Raw genomic sequence first — 18,337 nt, 5'->3', positions numbered from 1 at the left:
CAAATGCATTCAAAAGCCTAAAATAGAAAAAAGTTTACAGGAATCGACCAACCGAGGGAGCGAGCGAGCGAGCGAGCGAGCGCCATTCATCACATCATACCTACAACTCGCTCTTGCGCATGCGCGCAATTCACGACTTAAAAATAATATCTTCAATGCGCGCGAAGAAGATACGGTTTTTTGCAAAAGGAAAAATCCTGGTATTTCATCAGTATCTATATAATAAATAGATGATATTACATGGGCGCGCGGGGATACGAATTTTATCTTCGAGTGCTGAAAGTATCTCTCACGATTGAGCGCAGCGAACGAGAGAGAGATATTTTCAGCACGAGAAGATAAAATTCGTATCCCCAAGTGGCCATGAAATGTTCTGTTTATTATATAGATACTGATGAAATTTCCACATAAAAGACAACTTTTTTTAATCATTTTCGAAACAGCAATTGGGTAATTATGTTGGTAACCATGGCCACACCAATATCCTCACACGTGAAAGATAAAAATAGTATCTTCACTGCGCGCGGTGAAGATATGATTTTTAGTAAAAGGAGAAATCCTGGTATTTCATCAGTATCTATAGAATAAAAATAAATATCTTCTTGTTGATTCAATCACAGGTTTGAAGTGAGCTATTAATAGTACCTTTTGTTTTCAGCAAAGTACCAGTTCTTGCGATTTCTCACTGCAGGCCATGCCACTAAGTGATTCTAAATAAAACCTCTCCCTCCTCCCCATCCACCCGCGTACCGCTTAGACGCGAGGTGATTCGTCATTGCGGGCACAAAACTCTGGTCAGCAATACTACTGAGTATGCGCACATTTCCTTGTGAAGAAACTATCGGGGTAATGGCGACGGATTCGGACACGAATGCTATCGCCGATTTTGATATAGATGAAGTTATAGATTGGGACAAGCACGATATTCCTTCAAAGGTCTGTTAGGTGTTCACTAACGTAACTTTTTACGTCGAGAAACAAATCACTTCCCTATAAATAAATCGGTAAGACTCGATCAAAGTTAAACACCGAAAGACCTTCTAGAAAGTCTGTCGCTCCCAGCTTTTGCGGAATCCTGGAAAGCGGCTGTGCCTCTTCGAGAAAAGATTCCTCAACGATCGTTCATAATTTCACTATGGCTATTGGACGATCAAAGTCTCGTCGGTTTCTAAGTTTTTAGAACTGCTCTCGTTTTAATTTTCCTTTTTCTATGCGTGCATGAATTTGAAAACATACAAATGACGCCAGAGGGGATTCGAAACTGTTGACAAGAAAGTGACGAGGACTTTGTGAAAATCCCCCTAAAAAGAATTGTCCCATTTTTCTGAGAACAATGATTTTCCGAGAATGTGGAAAACTGTTTGCTGCTGGATTTGATCGCAAGGGAAGCTAAGCCGTCCAGCCGCATTACGGAACACAGTTGAAAAATTACTTGATGCGGACGAAGCTGTGTTTATTCAGGAAAAGCCGAATTAACACGCGGTTTGACGGTCATGTTCTTTTAGAGAGGAAGTTACAGATGGAGTTTTGTGATCGGAGAGCACCTTAACATGTGAAACGTTCCATCAATTATTCATAAAATTCTGCATTCGCTGTAACATCTAGCTAGGCGTAGAATTTATCATCAGTTAACATCTTGTTACATCGAGTTTCACTGAGATTTTTTTATTTAATTTTTGTTCGTGCGAGCCGAAATATCATCAATAAGATTGAACGTTTTGATTGGATTTATTTTTGTTTTAATTATAAAGTGGGGATACTTGTGATACTATGCACTGTTGCTCTGCTACAACTCCTTTATCATTATAAGTACAATTGCGATGACTGTTGTTTTATGTTCTGACAAATGTGCTACTTTTGATATAACGATCATACTCTGGACATGGAATTCTGGTTGTGTACCACATTGTCAACTTACCAGATGCTAGATGAATATGTACCTTTTTGAGAATAGATCTTTCTGTTAGTCCCTCGTAATCACTGATTTCTTTTTTATTTAAAACTGACAACTTCACTGATTTTCCCTGTTTGGAATTGTCAAAACAGAACATACTACCATCATCTTTGGTTGGATTTTGATAAAGATGCGAAAATAGAAAAATCTTTGATAGTGATCTTAACATGGATTTGATGGAGATCTTAATGTTGTATTTTCTTTGTGATTAGGACATTGAGTTTGACCACCTTCAAAGTTTGAATGTAGCAGCATCCAATGTTGTATCAACACCCACTACGCAATCATCAGCATCAAATTCTCGGAACAGTGGAGGAAATGAAGGTCTGGTCCTGGACAGGAGCTTGCATCACAGCCGTGACCCTGGAACAGCTATTGTCAGTTTACCTCAAGTAAGCAGCAAGTCTTTTCTTTCGAAAATATGTTTATTACTTCCTGTATGTGTTGTTTTGTCTCACAACTGGATCAAATTTGACTTCTCATTGTAATATCAATGTGTTGCCAAGGAAACCAGTGATGAGCAAATAGAATCAGCAACTGTAAGAAAATTTCCAGTATGCATGTTTCTCTCGCATCACTAATTAACAGTCATATGCGTGGGCAACTTGTAAATCTGTTAAGTTTTGTAGGAGTAAGAAGAGTAAAAAGCACAACCAGGAGATTTCATGGTTAATTTTTTTTTTCTTTTCTTTTCTAAGGTTCCACAAGCCTCTGCTATAAATCCAGTATTTCCTGGAGACCCTAGTTCTTTGTTAAATGATATCCGTCAAGAGTACCTTCATGCACAGAGTCTTGGTGGACGTTCTAGGACACCACCAACTCCAACTTTTCCATCAGAGAACTTTGATTTACCTCCAATTACGCCACTAGGATCAATGCATGGTCATTCAACCTTTCCTGTTGGTCAGCAGCCCCTGAGAATGGCCCTTTTGGCAAATCTCAATAGGCCAACAACAGTCCAACCACCAATGCCCTCATTTGTGCAGACAAACCTCCCTCCATCCTTGAACAGTGTTAGTATGAATACTCAGCTTCAGTCAATTGGGGGTGACTCCAATATTGAGCAACTCATTGATGAAATTGTCGAGCGAGATATGCCTCAAGGTGTCAGTGAGCCAATAGTTTTCACACCTCAAGTTCCACAGGAGCCAAATCCTTCTACAGCACATTTACAGATGGCATCGAATGCCTTACAAAAGGGCATTTCCACAGGACCTGTTCGCTCATCAAGTCCTGGACAGTTGTCAGTTGCTCCAACAGTTCCAGGAGTAAAAAATACATTACCTCTTGGAGTAGTAACAGGAGGAAGCCCTCTAAATAGTGCCAGTAGTCCAGGGAGTCCACTGGCATCATCAAGAAGTCCAAGTCCCAATATAAAACAAACAAACCATGCTGGAAAATTGTCTGCTTCAGTAAGGTCCACAAATCAATCTGTGAGACACCCATCACCCAGTATGCAGCCTGGCTCTCCGCTGCAGAATATGGGGGGGTTGTCTCCTTCTCAGTCATCAGTAAAAGCCACAAGGACATATACTTCGCATAGCCCCCAGATTCTAACAAGTTCACAGATGCTACAGATGGCTGTTCCATCAGTTGTTGCATCTTCAAGCAGCAAAGGTGGATCATCTCTTTCTCAATTTGGGGTAAACTCGGCAAAGCTTACAACAAATAGTGTTCCTGTTAAAAGTAATGTGGAAGGAACAAGTGTGAATTCTCAGAGTTCTAGAATTACCATGTCAGCACCTGCAGTTCAATCACCTAATCTACAGTTGCAGGGAGAAAACATAGCTACTCATAATATGGGTGTTTCTGGTACAAATCCCAACAACTTGTCTGCACAGAAAATTTTGCAAGGGACTATTATAAACCCAATTGGTACCCAGGCTGGTGTAAAACACAATCAAACTAATCCGTTACAAGCTTTCACATCAAACCCTGCATTGTTGAGTCAGCTTGTGAAAGCCATTGGACAGCCCAAGCAACAGGGAGCTACTAGTCAGACTGTAGCATCAACAGGAAATATTCAGACTGGTCAACCACTTATTTGTTATGTTGTTCCACAAAACCCAACATCAGGAGCTCAGAGTTCACAAGTCACCAAATCATCTCTTCCTGTAACAGCATCAAATCAGCCTGTAAAAATGATTTTAGTTAATGCAAATTCAACTCTTAAATCACCTGTGTCAGTGAAACAGCAACCAATGAAAATGACATTAATGAATGCAGCTAACCCTGGTTTGAATTCCAAGACTGTGTTACCTTTTTCTCAGCAAGGAGGAGCTAATGTTCAACTGGAAGCTATCTCAAATCCAAGCATTACTAAAATATCCTCATTTGCAAAATCTGATCCTTTATCTGTAAGTGGAGTTAATGGTGAAACAATCATGGTGCAAAATAATGCAGAACCCTTTATGCAGTTGGGTACAACAGGGCAAAAGATATCTCCAGGGTTGTTTGGAAATAATCCACTTGGTAAACAAAGCTCAAATACTGTTGGATCCACACAGCCAAGTAGTATACCTCTGCAACAAACACCTTTGCCAGGTAGTGGTAATGTAGTTCAGATAACATTTGTCAATGAGGCAACAGCAATTAGTCAAGTGGTTGCTGCCACTCCCACATCTACATTGTCATCAACATCAGGTGCAAGCCAGGCTCTGTCACCAGTGAACATCAAACCATCTGTGTCAGGCTTTGCAGAAGATCAGATGTCATCACCACAAGTTGCATTAGGTTCTAGCACAGAGCCAATAATTAGTGGGAATCTCCAGGACAGTGATGATGACGATGATGATGATAGTACACCTTTATCGCAAGTTGCAGAAAGCCTAAAGAAGGTGACTGGTGCTAATGATGTTAAGAGAAAAAAAAAGAAAAAGAAAGATAAAGGAACTAAACGAAAAAAAAGAGACAAAGATAGTCTGGAACTTAACAAGTAAGTGCATGAGTAACTGGCTAACAATGGAACCTGGTGATTGTGCTTGAACAATGTGGTAAATACCAGATCATGCATTTGTTGCCTAAGGTTAAGGAAATATCCATTAGAGTGAGTTTACTCAATGCAAATTATAGGTACATGTTTTCTGGGAAACTTACTCAGCTGCTTTTCTCATCTTTTTGTATTAAGACTTTTTAGGGCTAATCATAAGATGCTACTTTACTGGTTTTAATGAAGTTATTCTGTCCTTACAGTAAATGTTTGAATGTTGTCTCTAAACCTTTTTATAAACTGATATTTCTCATATAATTTCTTGTTGGTTTTAGCATAATTCACTAGAAATACACAGCCAAAAAACTCTCATCTCTAATTAATGGTCTTTATCATAAAAGTATGTGTATTATACTTGGAAGGGAGTTTTTGTAGATTAAAAGTTAACTTAGTCAGATTTCTTCTTTATTGTTTAGGCCTCTTACAGCTTATGAGCTGTTCTTCAAGGAGACACAGGCAACCATTCGCTCAAAAAACCCTGCGGTATGTGAATCTTTGTACATTTTTATGTCAAACACTGGTGCAACACAAAGTGATATTGATTGGACTTTTTGGAACAGAAAATATAAGCATTATTGTCTTATTTCTCCTTTATAACTTTATATCTGAGTTTCATAACATTTTTGTGGCAGGCATTTTGTGATAGGTGACCACTTTAATTGCACTATTTTGCTGTTTCGAAAATGAATAAAAAAAGTTGTGGTTTATGTGGAAATTTCATCAGTATTTATAAAATAAACAGAAAGTATCTCTCATGAGTGAGTGAAGCGAATGAGTGAGAGATACAGTACTTGAAGATAAAATTCATATCCCCATGCAGCCATGTAGTATCCTCTATAAATTCAATGTTAAATTTCTAACAGGCTCAGTTTGGAGACATTAGGAAAATTGTGGACCAGATGTGGGAAAACTTAACTGAAAACAACAAAAAGGTATAATGACCCCACTGCTTTGTTGCCTGGCCTTTTTACTGTTTCTCAGCAGTTCTTTACTTGTAGACTGTCTTCTCTCAGGCTGTTAGCTCTATTCTTGCTTTCCTGTTGCTGTAGTTTGTCAACACATTTTAGCTGATTAGCAACTCTTAGCTTGATTGGCATAGAAAAGTATATTTTTAAAAATAGAGAAGGCTGTTTGCACTCAGTGATGTACTCATTCCGGGTTTGAGTATGTTCTAGGGGCTCAGCTACTGTTGCTGAAGGGGACCTTGCGTATTTGGTGGAGATTTAAAATTTCTTTAGTTGTCTAAACTATATAAAGATGGAATTTTGAAAAGTGATGAACAAGTTAGTCAAGTTAAATTTTCTTTCTTTCTTTCTGGTCATTGCAGTTTTGAGGCACCACCAGATTACATGCTATTTTCGCTTGCATCAGTCCCACTGCAAAAGCTTTTACTTCACAATGGCAACATAAATCCTGTTGTCATCATTCAAATGTTTTAATACCACTAATGGAGATGCATATGCATGGCTCCATTCCATCCTTCCTTTATATTTTTTTCTTTCTTTCTTTTTTTTTTTTGTGAATAGTAAAGTGTGATTTTAGATTGTGAATCAAGGATAGAGGTGAACCACAAGACATATAGCACTGCCATGTTGAATTACTTTGAAACATAAGATAATATTCTGCAGCATTTCCCAGTCACAGGCAGCATTATCTCAAATAACTTGTTAATTAAACTGTCTAGTAGCTTCATGCAGTGGTTGTCGTGAAATGTAACTGGCCTTATCAATTAGATGAAGGCAGCAGATATATATGAGGGTTTCATTGATTTCAAATCACTTGTATGTATAGGCTTTGCAAGAGAAAGCACAGCAGGAATATAAAAAATCACAAGAGGAACACAAAGCTAAAACGTTCTTTCAAGAGGTAGGGTGCATATCAAGAAAAAATCTTCGTGAAGTGTTTCACTGTGATTTTGAATTTGGTTTATGCTAGTATGTCACTGTTTTGAGGGATAGAGATTCATTATTAAGTGAAGTGCCACATTTATGGCTAGTTACATTTGATTCTTTTTATGTTCTAAAATCCTGTTTTTTGGATTGAAAAGTGTAGAATACCGGCATGTTAGTTTGTCAGTTCTTAAGTTCGGTGTCATCTTTGTTGGTCAGAGAGGATTTGTTTTAGATTTCCTCTAGAATTATTACAAGCATGACTAATGTTCTCTGTTCCTTTTGAAACAGGAAGAACCAAGTGTAAAACTCAGGAAGAGTGATAGAACAGATTCTATACAATCACCCAGTGTGGATGTACCTGTTACATTGGAACCTAACAAAGACACTCCTGCTGTGACTGTCAGTAAACCCTTGAGCCGTACTCTAAGTCAGACTCCTATGGCTGGAAAGCCAGTAGCAACTGTACCTCCAATGGCAGCTAGCAAGGCACCAACCGGCACAACAACTCAGTCAACAGTCAACAACCCAGTCTCTACAAAGACCAAGGTCAGTGTCTAAGCAATGGAATAATCCCAATTTATGCAAAAAGACAGTCTTTTCTGGAATACTGGACGGTATAATTTTTTTTATAGTGTGTTTGTGTGTGTGCATATGCGTGTGTGTGCGTGCGTACTGTGTGTTTGCATGCTTGAGTGTGTGACAACTGGAGCAGTAGCTGTTACTGGGTGGGGTTTTGGAAGTGACATTGTGCATAGTTGAATTTGAAGTTCATTCGAAGACAACATTCAACAAGTCATGTTGCTCTCAGACTGTAGCTGGAAGTAAACTGTAAACTATTAAGAGTTTTTTTTGTTTAGGAGAGCCAAAAAATATCTAGTTTCTAAACATATTTCTCTTTCAAGTTATTACAATCAAATTTTAATTGCCTGGACATTTTTTCATGGAAGGGTTATTCCCCAGGAACTAATTTCTCACAACTTGATTTTCTATCAACAGAAGAGCAAAGTTACAGTGAAGCCAATAACTCAACGAATGTGTTTGTGCAATGGCTGCAACAAGCCAGCAAGTACAACAAAGGAACGTGGCACTCAATACTGTAGTAATGAGTGTATTGTCAAACACTGCAGGTACATATCATCAAATTAATTTGTATTAATTATCTTTGGAGTGACTTCATTGTTCTTTCTTGTGGATTAATAAGGGTTGAAGGGCTTGCATTGCTTCCCCTCTCCCCCCCTCCCCCCCCCTCTGCAAGGTAGTGGGTATTGATCAGGGCAAATTTTGTTGAACTATTTCCCTTGCAGGAGGAGGAGGAGAAGCAATGTTCCTTCAGAATTGTTGCTTTATCATCAATCAGGATTCCAATCTCATTAGGAATTACTTGCTCTCTACAAGGGAAACTGCTTGTTATCGTGAATCAAAATTAACTTATTTAAATCATGTGTGCCAGTCAAACAGCAACCTGTTAAAATGACTTTGACAAATGGGAAGAGCCTTTGTTTGTTTGTTTGAGTTCTAACTTTCTTGTTTTGGTTTTAACCAAGAGAAGGTGATTAAAACAAATTGCAGCTTTACCAAGTACCGTAACTGCACTTTCTTGTGGCAGATTTTGTCTTCACTTAAATGAACTGTCTTCATCTTGTTCCCCTGTCTTTAGAATGGTTTTCACTTTGTGGGTTGAACAGAGGAACATGAAGTCAGACACCAGCTGATACAGCTCTTATTCTTAAAAAGTTCAAAATGGTCTAGCGTGTTTAGATTTAAAAAAATCATCTTTAAAGAGAAGCATAGGCAAACTGAGTTATTTATTGTAAAGAGTGAGGTTACTGTTAAAATAGTGCAGTTGATTGATGTGATTGTCAATCCCTGCACATACTAAGGTTTTTTTTTAGTTATAAGTATTGTTATAGTAAGCACCAATTAAAGGTGAAGAAGTGTATGTCACAAAGGTGTAATTTAGATCAATAGGAAAGAAGATTTTGTTCATTTCATATTGTACATGTTATAAGGTTAGTCAGTTTGTAATTCCCTGTCACACTATTTAGTCAATTAATAAAATTAATTGCGAGGGGATGGTTCTTCTTTGTCCTTATTGACTTGCTTTTCTTTAATGCAGCAATTAAATCAGTGTAAATTTAAGCATGGGTGAACTACTTGAATTCTGTGATAGTAAAACAAGCAACAAAGGAACCCTGAAAAGTTTTACTTGTAATCAGTGGTGAATAGGAAAAGAGCAATGATTTTTTGGACAGTTCAGTGGTGGTATTTTGAATTAGGAAACAACCTCGAGATATGATATATTAGCTTTTACTGGTGGTGTCTTCCATACGTTATTGTTGATATTTGTTAGTGATATTGAATGCTAAGGAACATTACCATTCTCATACCATTTTATGGTTCCCCAGAGACTTTACATACATAGTATTCAACTACTAAACTGACTGAGATGAGTTTATGGATACCATCTGTTTCAAATCTGCCACAAATTTGAGGGATGATCTATTGATCAGGAACAAATGAATGTGTTTCACTATTATCCATCATCCCAAGAGGGTTTCTACAATTTTCAAACATGATGTTCAAGTTATGTATTTCCATAACTATTCTTACTTAATTTCTGTCTACATTGCAGTGTCCATAGTTAAATTCTTGGCACAATGGAAGACAATTATTAACAAATTAGTTTACTCTGTAAGTCTCAAAGTAGGGTATGTAGTACAATTCTGTACTTTTCAATGATGGTGATGAAAGGTATAGGGTTTGTAAAGGGTATCTCCCTTTCAGCTTTTATTACCATAGCAAAAAAGTTTTATTCAAATCAAATGAAGTTGGCCTATGAGCTATTTTTTCTTAGAGATGCACTAGTTTGCACCTTCTTGGTACTAGTTTGCAACACCGCCCACATTGTAAACATGAAAAATGATGTACATTAATATATTTAGATCACTCAACAGTTATAAACAGTACAGAGAGAAAACTACATACTTGTTGACACTCCTCAAGTTTAATACATTTACACCATGATTGTTAAAATATATATATAATATCTACAGGGTATTTGACAGTACTACTTTTGAGATGGCAAATTATACTACTGAACAGTTAAAACTACATGCCAATTCTATGCAAAATATTTGAAGTCTTTGAGTGAATTGAGTACATAAGAAACAATGAATGGGTAAACACATCTGATATTTTTGTGTGACATATGATGCTTTGAGAGAGTAAAAAATAAAAGGAATACTCGGGGTCAAAAGACTAAACTTCATAACCTTCCTAGACTGGTCACTGTATACTAATATATCCCTTAATTTAAGTTGTCCAAAAAATATCAGTTGATGGATGTAGCTAGTTAGACACTCCTGAAACTGTTAAAAAAATGAAGAATGAATGAAATGTTATAAATGATAATATGGATTGATGCTCAGTCTTCATCAATTGGATTAACTCCTTCCATTCCCAATTCTTCAGAGGAGGTCCCTGGCTGACCGTTTGCATCTGTTACCTGTGGTTTTTCAGTGGAATCTTCATTACTTGCACCATCTTTAGGAAAGAACTGTCCAATGCCTGAAAATATATCAATACATGCGCTGACATAAATCACTGGAGCGCTGACACTGCATACTAGAGCTACATACCTTTTGTTTCAAAAAGTGCTTAAAGAGCCTAATCATAAACTGGCATTTTGATTGCCACCACGTATGCCAGTGTAATATTAGTATCACACAACCACTCTGTTTGATGAGAGGCAACTCCACCATACACAGCCCCATGCAATGCTTCATGTTCTCCTGAATGTTTTCCAGCATTCAGCTTTACTCCTGGGTAGAGCATGGGCGTAAACCCATCTTTTCATTCTAGGTCCAGCAGAGACATGCTATAGGGGACCTCTTCTCCTCCCTGATTTGTTATTATTCAAATCCAACCTGCTAATTATATTACTACTACAACCCCAACACATGAAGCAGTAATGAGAGTACCAGACGAGTAATAAGGAGGACCTGGCCAACTGATGTTGCATGGAATTTCAGGCTGCAATCCTTGGTAATTTTAACATTTGCAAATCTGTAAGATTTTATTTCATAGACTCCCAATTCATGATGTTCAAGGCTAAATCCACTCATCTGCAAATCTAGTTATTCCCTCTTTAGGGGAATAAGACTCAGGGGTTTAAAACGTTTGAAGAAAGCATCAGACTCTGCAAAAACATGCGTCTGTGAGTTCACTAAAACCAAAAGATAACTATGTTGACCAGAATAAATATCAAATTAATCAGCAGAACCGCAGTGGTTGCCAGCGTTTTTTTAAAACCCCTGAACTAGTTAATGTGTAATTTAGCTTCTCATATCTCTTCTGAATCCAATTGACCTCCTGCTGATACGATTTTTTGTAAATCTATTAAAAGAAATAACCCAAACCATATAGTTAGAATAGAATCTGAGAGGTGGGATGTTAACACAGGATTTTTTTTAACCAGGGAGAAGACAGAGTAAAACTGCGAGTCTTAAAGGTCAGAGGTCAACAAAAGAGCATGTAGGGTGGGATAATGGATAGTTCCCAAAACTTAACAAGGTTTTATGCAATCACACACAACTACCCAAGCAATGCAATCCCAAACAAGCCAGGTTTTAGGAAGTGAATTATTGTCATTTTTCCCACCTTCCTATAAAAATAAAAGAAAAAAGGATTAGAAACTGATATGTATCCTTGACTGCTTTCTGTTGCAGGAATTTACCTTTTTGCCATTTGGGGGATGGCCACCACTTGACAGGATTTCCTCCACTGTTCTTGTTCTTGCCTCCTCCTGAGTTGTTTGGTGAACCAACAGATGATGATGAAGCACAAAATTGTTTACGAGGAGCTTTGGCACCAACAGCTGGGAAAGCAAATTACATAATGTGCAACAGTCAGAACAGTGATCCGTTACTAAATTTTGAACACGTTTCCAAAATGATTCCTCCAAAGGCTCACTGAACCTTTGGTCACATGGTCTGAAAATTTAAATAGCTGTAATATTGCCAAACTAACCTCAGTGGTTGAGACAAACCGTTTCCCTAGTTAGTTGGGCTAGTTTTAAGGAGTTGCTTTCTTAAATTTCAAAACACAATTCAACTCGTAAATCTTGCGCACAAAATGATGGAGAGACCCTAAAATCTGTATGGCATTGTTGTGTGGTACAACAACTCTCTTCTGGTTATAGAAAATCAATACCAAGGCTTTTCCGAAACCGGAAATAGGGCAGTTCTATGCATAACATTCTCTCATTGTACAAACCGAGCTGCACAGAGCTAATGTACACACGTGAGTTGAGCGAAGGCAAACATTTCTTTGACGAAACACTTATCTCTTACACGCAAAGATTACCCTTCAGATCAGTTTAACTTGAAAGCAATGGTAAGAAATGAGTCCTCGATACTTTCAACACGAGCGAACATGATTCCTCCAAGGCGATCTTCTGTTTTTGTACCCAGATTTACCAGAAAATCGGATAAAAAAGAAGCCATTGTTATATCAATGAAATGAACATGACTCGCGATCAAATCCTCGGTCTCGATAACCAACTGCCGGTTTTAACGCTAACATTTAAACCAGCGTATAATTAATTCACATACCTTTCCTTCCTGCACTGTCCGCTTTCGTTCGTACCATTTTACACAGCTTCGAGAAGCCTTAAATCGTGTGCACGCGATGAATTCGTCAAGAAAATGTCTCCTTCGAATATGCGCGCCTTTTCATTTTACTTCGCACCACATCAGGTCGAGGCCTACTTTTTAACCAGTGGCGGAGCCAGACCTTAAGCTGAGGTGAAGGGGGGGGGGGGGAGGGGGTCCAGTTTTGAGTGCGTATCTACACCCGCCGGCTTTTCTTCCCTCTGCGTTTATTTTTTACCTAAAATAACGGGGGGTGTTCGGGCCCTGTGGGCCCCTCCCCTAGATACACCACTGGTAAGATCATGAATAGTCTGAAGAATTGTCCATTTTTCCAATTCAAGTGCCAAGAACTGACTTTAAAAGAGAAAAGGTCACCCAGGCCCGTTTTTTATCAGTGTGGTTTATTTGAGTTGTTTTCAAAGAACTTTTTTTTTTTGTTTGCATGGAAACATGGGCATGCAACGCGTACACATATCTTTCATCACGTGTTGTAAGAAATTCTGATAAATCAGTTGGATTTTATGTCGTTTGGAATCAAGATCTCAAATTTGTCTTTGCCTGTGCCTTTGTTAAAGAACGTATTTGTCTAATGATAAGGTCCACTATATGACCTTTCTATTAAACCTCAAGTTCCCTCTGGCTCAGGGGAAGAGCTTGTAACTAGAAACCCACCAGGGAAGAGATTAAGTCATATTAAATGTGTCTCTGATACAACCAAACTTCATGCCTCAAATGATGAAATGATGAAAAATTGAATTCTCATTGCACAAGACAAACTCACCCCACATTCTCAAAACTGTAACATCTTACAAGTTTGTAAATAGAATAAGGACCAATAAGGAGGGAGGTGAATAGGTGTATGCAAATCCACCGATCCGCTACTAAATCCGTCAATCCGTTAAAAAAAATTGTTAAATCCGAATCCTTTCGCTACTTGTCTCGTAAAAAGGTGGAAAACGCACCTTGAGCTGTTGTGTGTTAGCTAGGCAATGGCTTTCCCGTCGAGCGAATCGCAATCGGTGGGGTACAGTGTCATGGATAAGGGCGCGAACACAGCAGACGTCCCAGTACGTTACTATTTCCCTGATACGTGACATGCAGAGAGTCTCGTCCGTGACAAAAAAATACACATACTCAGAAAACAATGCATTTCTGACGATCGTTCAGATCCACGATCCGAACTTCCTCACAAGCAAAATCCAAAATCCGAACCTAAAAAATCGACGAAACCGCGAACCGTTGCAATTTCAGGATCCGCTAATCCGTTAAAATTTTACTCTAAATCCGAAATCCGGGCAAAATAATTTTCAGAATCCGCCGATCCGTTAGCCTATTCACCCCCCTCAATAAGAAAGGTGATCAGTTGGTAAAACATATTAGAAGTTTGTTGTTGAGAGTTTCCCATACTTATCATGAGCAACTGTGTACATTACTTTAGATCTAAGTTATTCTTTTTAATGTTTACCTCTGTTCTGATTAGCCGTTGTGGTGACCCTGCATTTTTGGATTCTAATAATTGTCTCATCAATATCACTCCCCCTTCATCTTAACCATTGAAATTCTTTGACATGTCCTCCTCAGTCAAGTCCGAGATCAAAATAATGACAAGGTTTTGCATCAAAAAAGATATGTTGATATTTTTACACAGACAACAAACATGAATCAAAAAGCAAAGGTATTTAAGGGATCCGACTGCGATAAAAATTAAAGCATATGGAACAAAGGACTCACAAAGCCAATTCTGGTGAAACATCAACAAAACAGTGTACTCAATAAGACTTCATTAATTTATAACTGTTAATGAAAATGCATACAATTTTTAGCACTTTAAAATCTATATTTTTCTTCCAAAACTGCAAATAGTTTATTTTTTGAATCACTTTAATTTCACATCTGCTCACACTCATCAAAACACCTGTCCCCCTCACAGCCATACCTAGTAAAAATTTTCTATGTAACATGCTTTGGCTTTAAAAATTGGCAGGTAAAGAAATCCTGAAATTTTGTTTCTTCTTGGCCAAAATGCTAAACAAATGGACATCTAACCTAATTGAGATCACTCGCATCTGTCAGTTCTAAATGAGAACATTGTCAAGATGATTTATAGTTAGAACATAGCTAGCAGAGTCGCGCAATCAAATTCATTATACGTAAGCGTGCTCAAAATCCCGATAGTGCACGCTGATAGCGTCAGCAAATCCGACTTTGCCAGAAATTTTTTTTTCGCGCGAGCGAACGAAGACAATGTTTCGACCTTTTCCAATGGGCTAGAGTTCTTAAATGAGGCAGAAAAAGAGAAAAACAAAGGAAAAGGAGACTCGGCATCAGCGCCGTCACGATTCGCTTCAACTGATATTGTTGTCCGTTTTTCGCGTCGCATTTGATGCACAATTCCACCGGCTATGTTCTAAAACAATTGGTTCATGCTTTCAGCTGTGCACTATCGAGTTATGGAGCACGTGGGAAGTTTGGAGAGCACTCAAGAAGCTAGAGTTGCCCTCGGCTATCGCCTCGGGCAACTCTTACGCTTCTTTCGTGCTCTCCAAACTTCCCGCGTGCTCCATAACTCGATAGTGCACGCTAAAGCATGAACCAATTGTTAAGTAGTACTGGAAAAAGCAAATATATAATTTTTTCAAACCACACATTTACAAATTCTTCATTAAAATGATGGCCATTTTCTAAACTAAAATTATTAAATGCTTCTCTTGTGTATTACCCCCAATATAAATATATGAAATTCCTATCTGTCCTGAAAGTCATATGACAGTTTAATTGGAGTTTCCATCATGCTCCTTTAGCTAGAAATGGTTGTAAAGAAAAACCGCTGGGACTCAATACACACTATTCACAAGTTCCAAAATAATTCCATTGACAGTACTTTTTTCTGTTTTATGGGCTACGATGGTTTGTGCTAGACAGTTACTTTTAAAAATGTCTGTTTCTCTTTAGACCCTCACTAAGCATACACAGTTTGCAAAACAACTATGTAATAAATCTATGGAGCTGTGAGGCTCATTCCATTCTGAGAGTGGTCAATGGACAGAATGAGTGGACAGGCATCCTGGGCCCATGCCTCTGGCGACTTATACATGGCTGCATGTTGTTCTCCCAATAATTTCTGCAACATAGGTGTGTTGATGACTCCTGGGTGCAACGGAACACATGTCAGCGGTGCTGGTAACTCAAGTGCCATTGCTTTAGAAAGCCCCTCAATAGCAAACTTGGAAGCACAATATGGAGCTACATTTGGCGACGAACTTCTTCCACCGATAGAACTAAAATTAACGACCACACCCTTTCCCGCTTTTATCATTTCGGGTACAAAATGGCGTATGACATTCGTGGTACCCTTAACGTTGACATCGATCACACCGTTGAACTCTTCTCCAGAAATCTGCCACAAGCAAGCCTTATTGTTGGCAACAGAAGCATTATTGAGGAGAAACGTCGGCGCTCCAAAGCTAGAAATAACATCTTGTGACCAACGTTTCACGTCTGCCTCGTTCAGAATGTCAACGACAGTGAACTGATTTTGTTCGCCCCCTTTACCGAACTCGTCGAACTCGTCATTCAACTGATTTATCTTTTGAGCTGAGCGTGCACATCCTAACACTGTATGGCCTTGGGATATGTACCATTTCACCATGGCAAGGCCTAAGCCTGTAGATACCCCTGTTATGACGATTACTTCTTTTTTACCGACAGATGCCATGATAGATCAGAAAGAGTTGTACAACGTATCACGAGTAAAGTTCGAGTCACAAGACAAGTTTCAGTCCCGGCTCACGAGACAAGTTTGAGTCAACTTGAATTTTTTCTCTCTATATGAAATATTGTTTGATAATACACTACCATTAAGTGTCAATTTGTATTCTTCACATTGGGACATAATTATCATATCCATCTATGAGCTACTTCCAAACTTGGCAAGTAAAAAATTTGAAACATTTTTTGGATTGTTTTTTTTCAACTTTCTTTTGCTAGAAAAAAAAGTAGAAAAATGTAATTATTGAACCCCAAAGACCTGTTTATGCAAAATTAAAAAAAAGCACCATTTCACAAACCAGAATCACAACTAGAACCCTTGTTTGGGAAAGAGAAATGTTTCAGTAGATATCATTTGATCTCATCTTTGTTTGACTCTTATTCTTGGGTACTCATAAGTACTTGTGTACTTGTGACATCTGTAAGTCATAAATAAGAAATAGGAACTGAAGCTCCATACAGTGGAACCCCAATACAACGATCCTCAATAAAATGATATTCCCGGTACAATGATAAATATGCTATGTCCCAGCAAAAGTTACAGTATATGTATGGGACAGAACCCCGTCTCGATATAACAATAACTCGATACAATGACCCAATTCCACTGCTCCCTTGGCATATCGTTATATCGGGGTTCCACTGTATTAAAAAAAAGCTGATTAGAAACACATTTCAGTCTAGACATAATTGAGCCACCAACATATGCTTAAAGTTTTTTAATGATTTCAACAACCAACTCAAACTTTAAAAGTTTTAAGTATTCAAAAAATAAAACAGTAAATGCTAAAATGTGATTAGGTAAAGACAAAGAATATAAAAAAAGCAGTGATGCAGACTTTGGTTACAAGCTATGATCTGAACATTTAGACATGAAGAGTTCTTCATCCAAGCTTAATTTAGGAACTTATCCACCCTACACTTTATTTCTTAGATACACATATTCTCTGCCCCTCATTCACAATCTATATCCCTTCTGTCTTCAAATCTGTCAATCCAATCTCAGATCCAAATTTATTTTTAACATAAATCATGTAAAGCACACGCTCCCATTGAACAGTTCAGTGTCTGTTGTAAACAAATGTTAAACACCACAGGATACACTACTGAGTTATAGATGTATGTAGGGAGTGGCTAAGCACGAAAGCGTAAGAGTCACTCAAGGTCGTTCAAGGCAACAGCCGAGTTTAGCTAAGAAGGACTCTAACTTCTTGAGTGCTTAGCAACCTCCCACATGCATGTTGGCCAACAATATCTTGAGGAAACTGTTCTTCACTTCTACCAACTCAATAGTGTATGCTTCGTTAATGCTGGTCAACATGTTCATCTCTGTTTGAATACTATGGAGCTGTGAGGCTCATTCCATTCTGAGAGTGGTCAATGGACAAAATGAATGGACAAGCATCTTGGGCCCATTCTTCAGGTGTCCTATACAGTGCTGCACCTTGTTTTCCAAAGGTTGTCTCTAACATAGGTGTATTGATGACTCCTGGGTTCAAGGGAACACATGTCAGCGGTGCTGGTAACTCAAGCGCCATTGCTTTAGAAAGCCCCTCAATGGCCCACTTGGAAGCACAATATGGAGCTTCATACGCCGCCACACTCCTACCCCAGCCAGAACTAAAATTAACGACCACACCTTTTCCCGCTTTTATCATTTCGGGAACAAAATGGCGAATAACATTCGTAGTACCCTTGATGTTGACATCGATCACACTGTTGAACTCTTCTCCAGAAATCTGCCACAAACACGCATTATTATTGATTAGAGATGCATTATTGAGGAGAAAAGTCGGCGCTCCAAAGCCAGAAGTAACGTCTTGTGACCATCGTTTCACGTCTGCCTCGTTCAGAATGTCAACGACAGAGAACTGATTTTGTTTGCCCCCTTTACAAAACTCGTCATTCAACTGATTTATCTTTTGAGCTGAGCGTGCACATCCTAACACTATATGGCCTTGGGATATGTACCATTTTACCATGGCAAGGCCTAAACCTGTGGATACCCCTGTTATGACGAACACTTCTTGTTTGCCAGAAGCTGCCATGATGGACCAAAGAGCAGTGCTAAGGGACTGGACTC

General features: G+C 38.5%; 3 protein-coding genes and 1 pseudogene across 3 annotated transcripts; 1 reads left to right on the top strand and 3 right to left on the bottom strand.

The window, feature by feature from the left end:
* Positions 1–811: 811 nt before the first annotated feature.
* On the top strand, positions 812–8,908 carry LOC111337943 (uncharacterized). The gene is made up of 9 exons (XM_022944336.2): positions 812–936; positions 2,167–2,346; positions 2,653–4,889; positions 5,360–5,426; positions 5,807–5,875; positions 6,735–6,809; positions 7,124–7,381; positions 7,832–7,962; positions 8,493–8,908. Exons 1-9 carry the CDS (start codon positions 814–816, stop codon positions 8,545–8,547), a joined length of 3,195 nt encoding a protein of 1,064 aa, XP_022800071.2. The 5' UTR covers positions 812–813; the 3' UTR covers positions 8,548–8,908.
* Positions 8,909–9,819: 911 nt separating this feature from the next.
* On the bottom strand, positions 9,820–12,602 carry LOC111337944 (PCNA-associated factor). Its single transcript, XM_022944337.2, has 3 exons — positions 12,448–12,602; positions 11,571–11,711; positions 9,820–10,402 (listed from the first exon to the last, which is right to left on the bottom strand). The coding sequence occupies exons 1-3, from the start codon at positions 12,482–12,484 to the stop codon at positions 10,260–10,262; spliced, it is 321 nt and encodes a 106-aa protein (XP_022800072.1). The 5' UTR covers positions 12,485–12,602; the 3' UTR covers positions 9,820–10,259.
* A 1,652-nt stretch (positions 12,603–14,254) lies between these two features.
* On the bottom strand, positions 14,255–16,238 carry LOC111337948 (uncharacterized; annotated as a pseudogene).
* Positions 16,239–16,958: 720 nt separating this feature from the next.
* Positions 16,959–18,333, bottom strand: LOC111337942 (uncharacterized). Its single transcript, XM_022944335.2, has one exon. It carries the CDS (start codon positions 18,300–18,302, stop codon positions 17,595–17,597), a length of 708 nt encoding a protein of 235 aa, XP_022800070.2. The 5' UTR covers positions 18,303–18,333; the 3' UTR covers positions 16,959–17,594.
* Positions 18,334–18,337: the final 4 nt, after the last annotated feature.

Source organism: Stylophora pistillata, chromosome 3 (assembly GCF_964205215.1).
Source record: "Stylophora pistillata chromosome 3, jaStyPist1.2, whole genome shotgun sequence".
In the NCBI taxonomy this organism is placed as follows: Eukaryota; Metazoa; Cnidaria; class Anthozoa; order Scleractinia; family Pocilloporidae; genus Stylophora; species Stylophora pistillata.
Note: the sequence above shows the minus strand (reverse complement) of the source record. Positions and strands in the feature narration are given on the sequence as shown.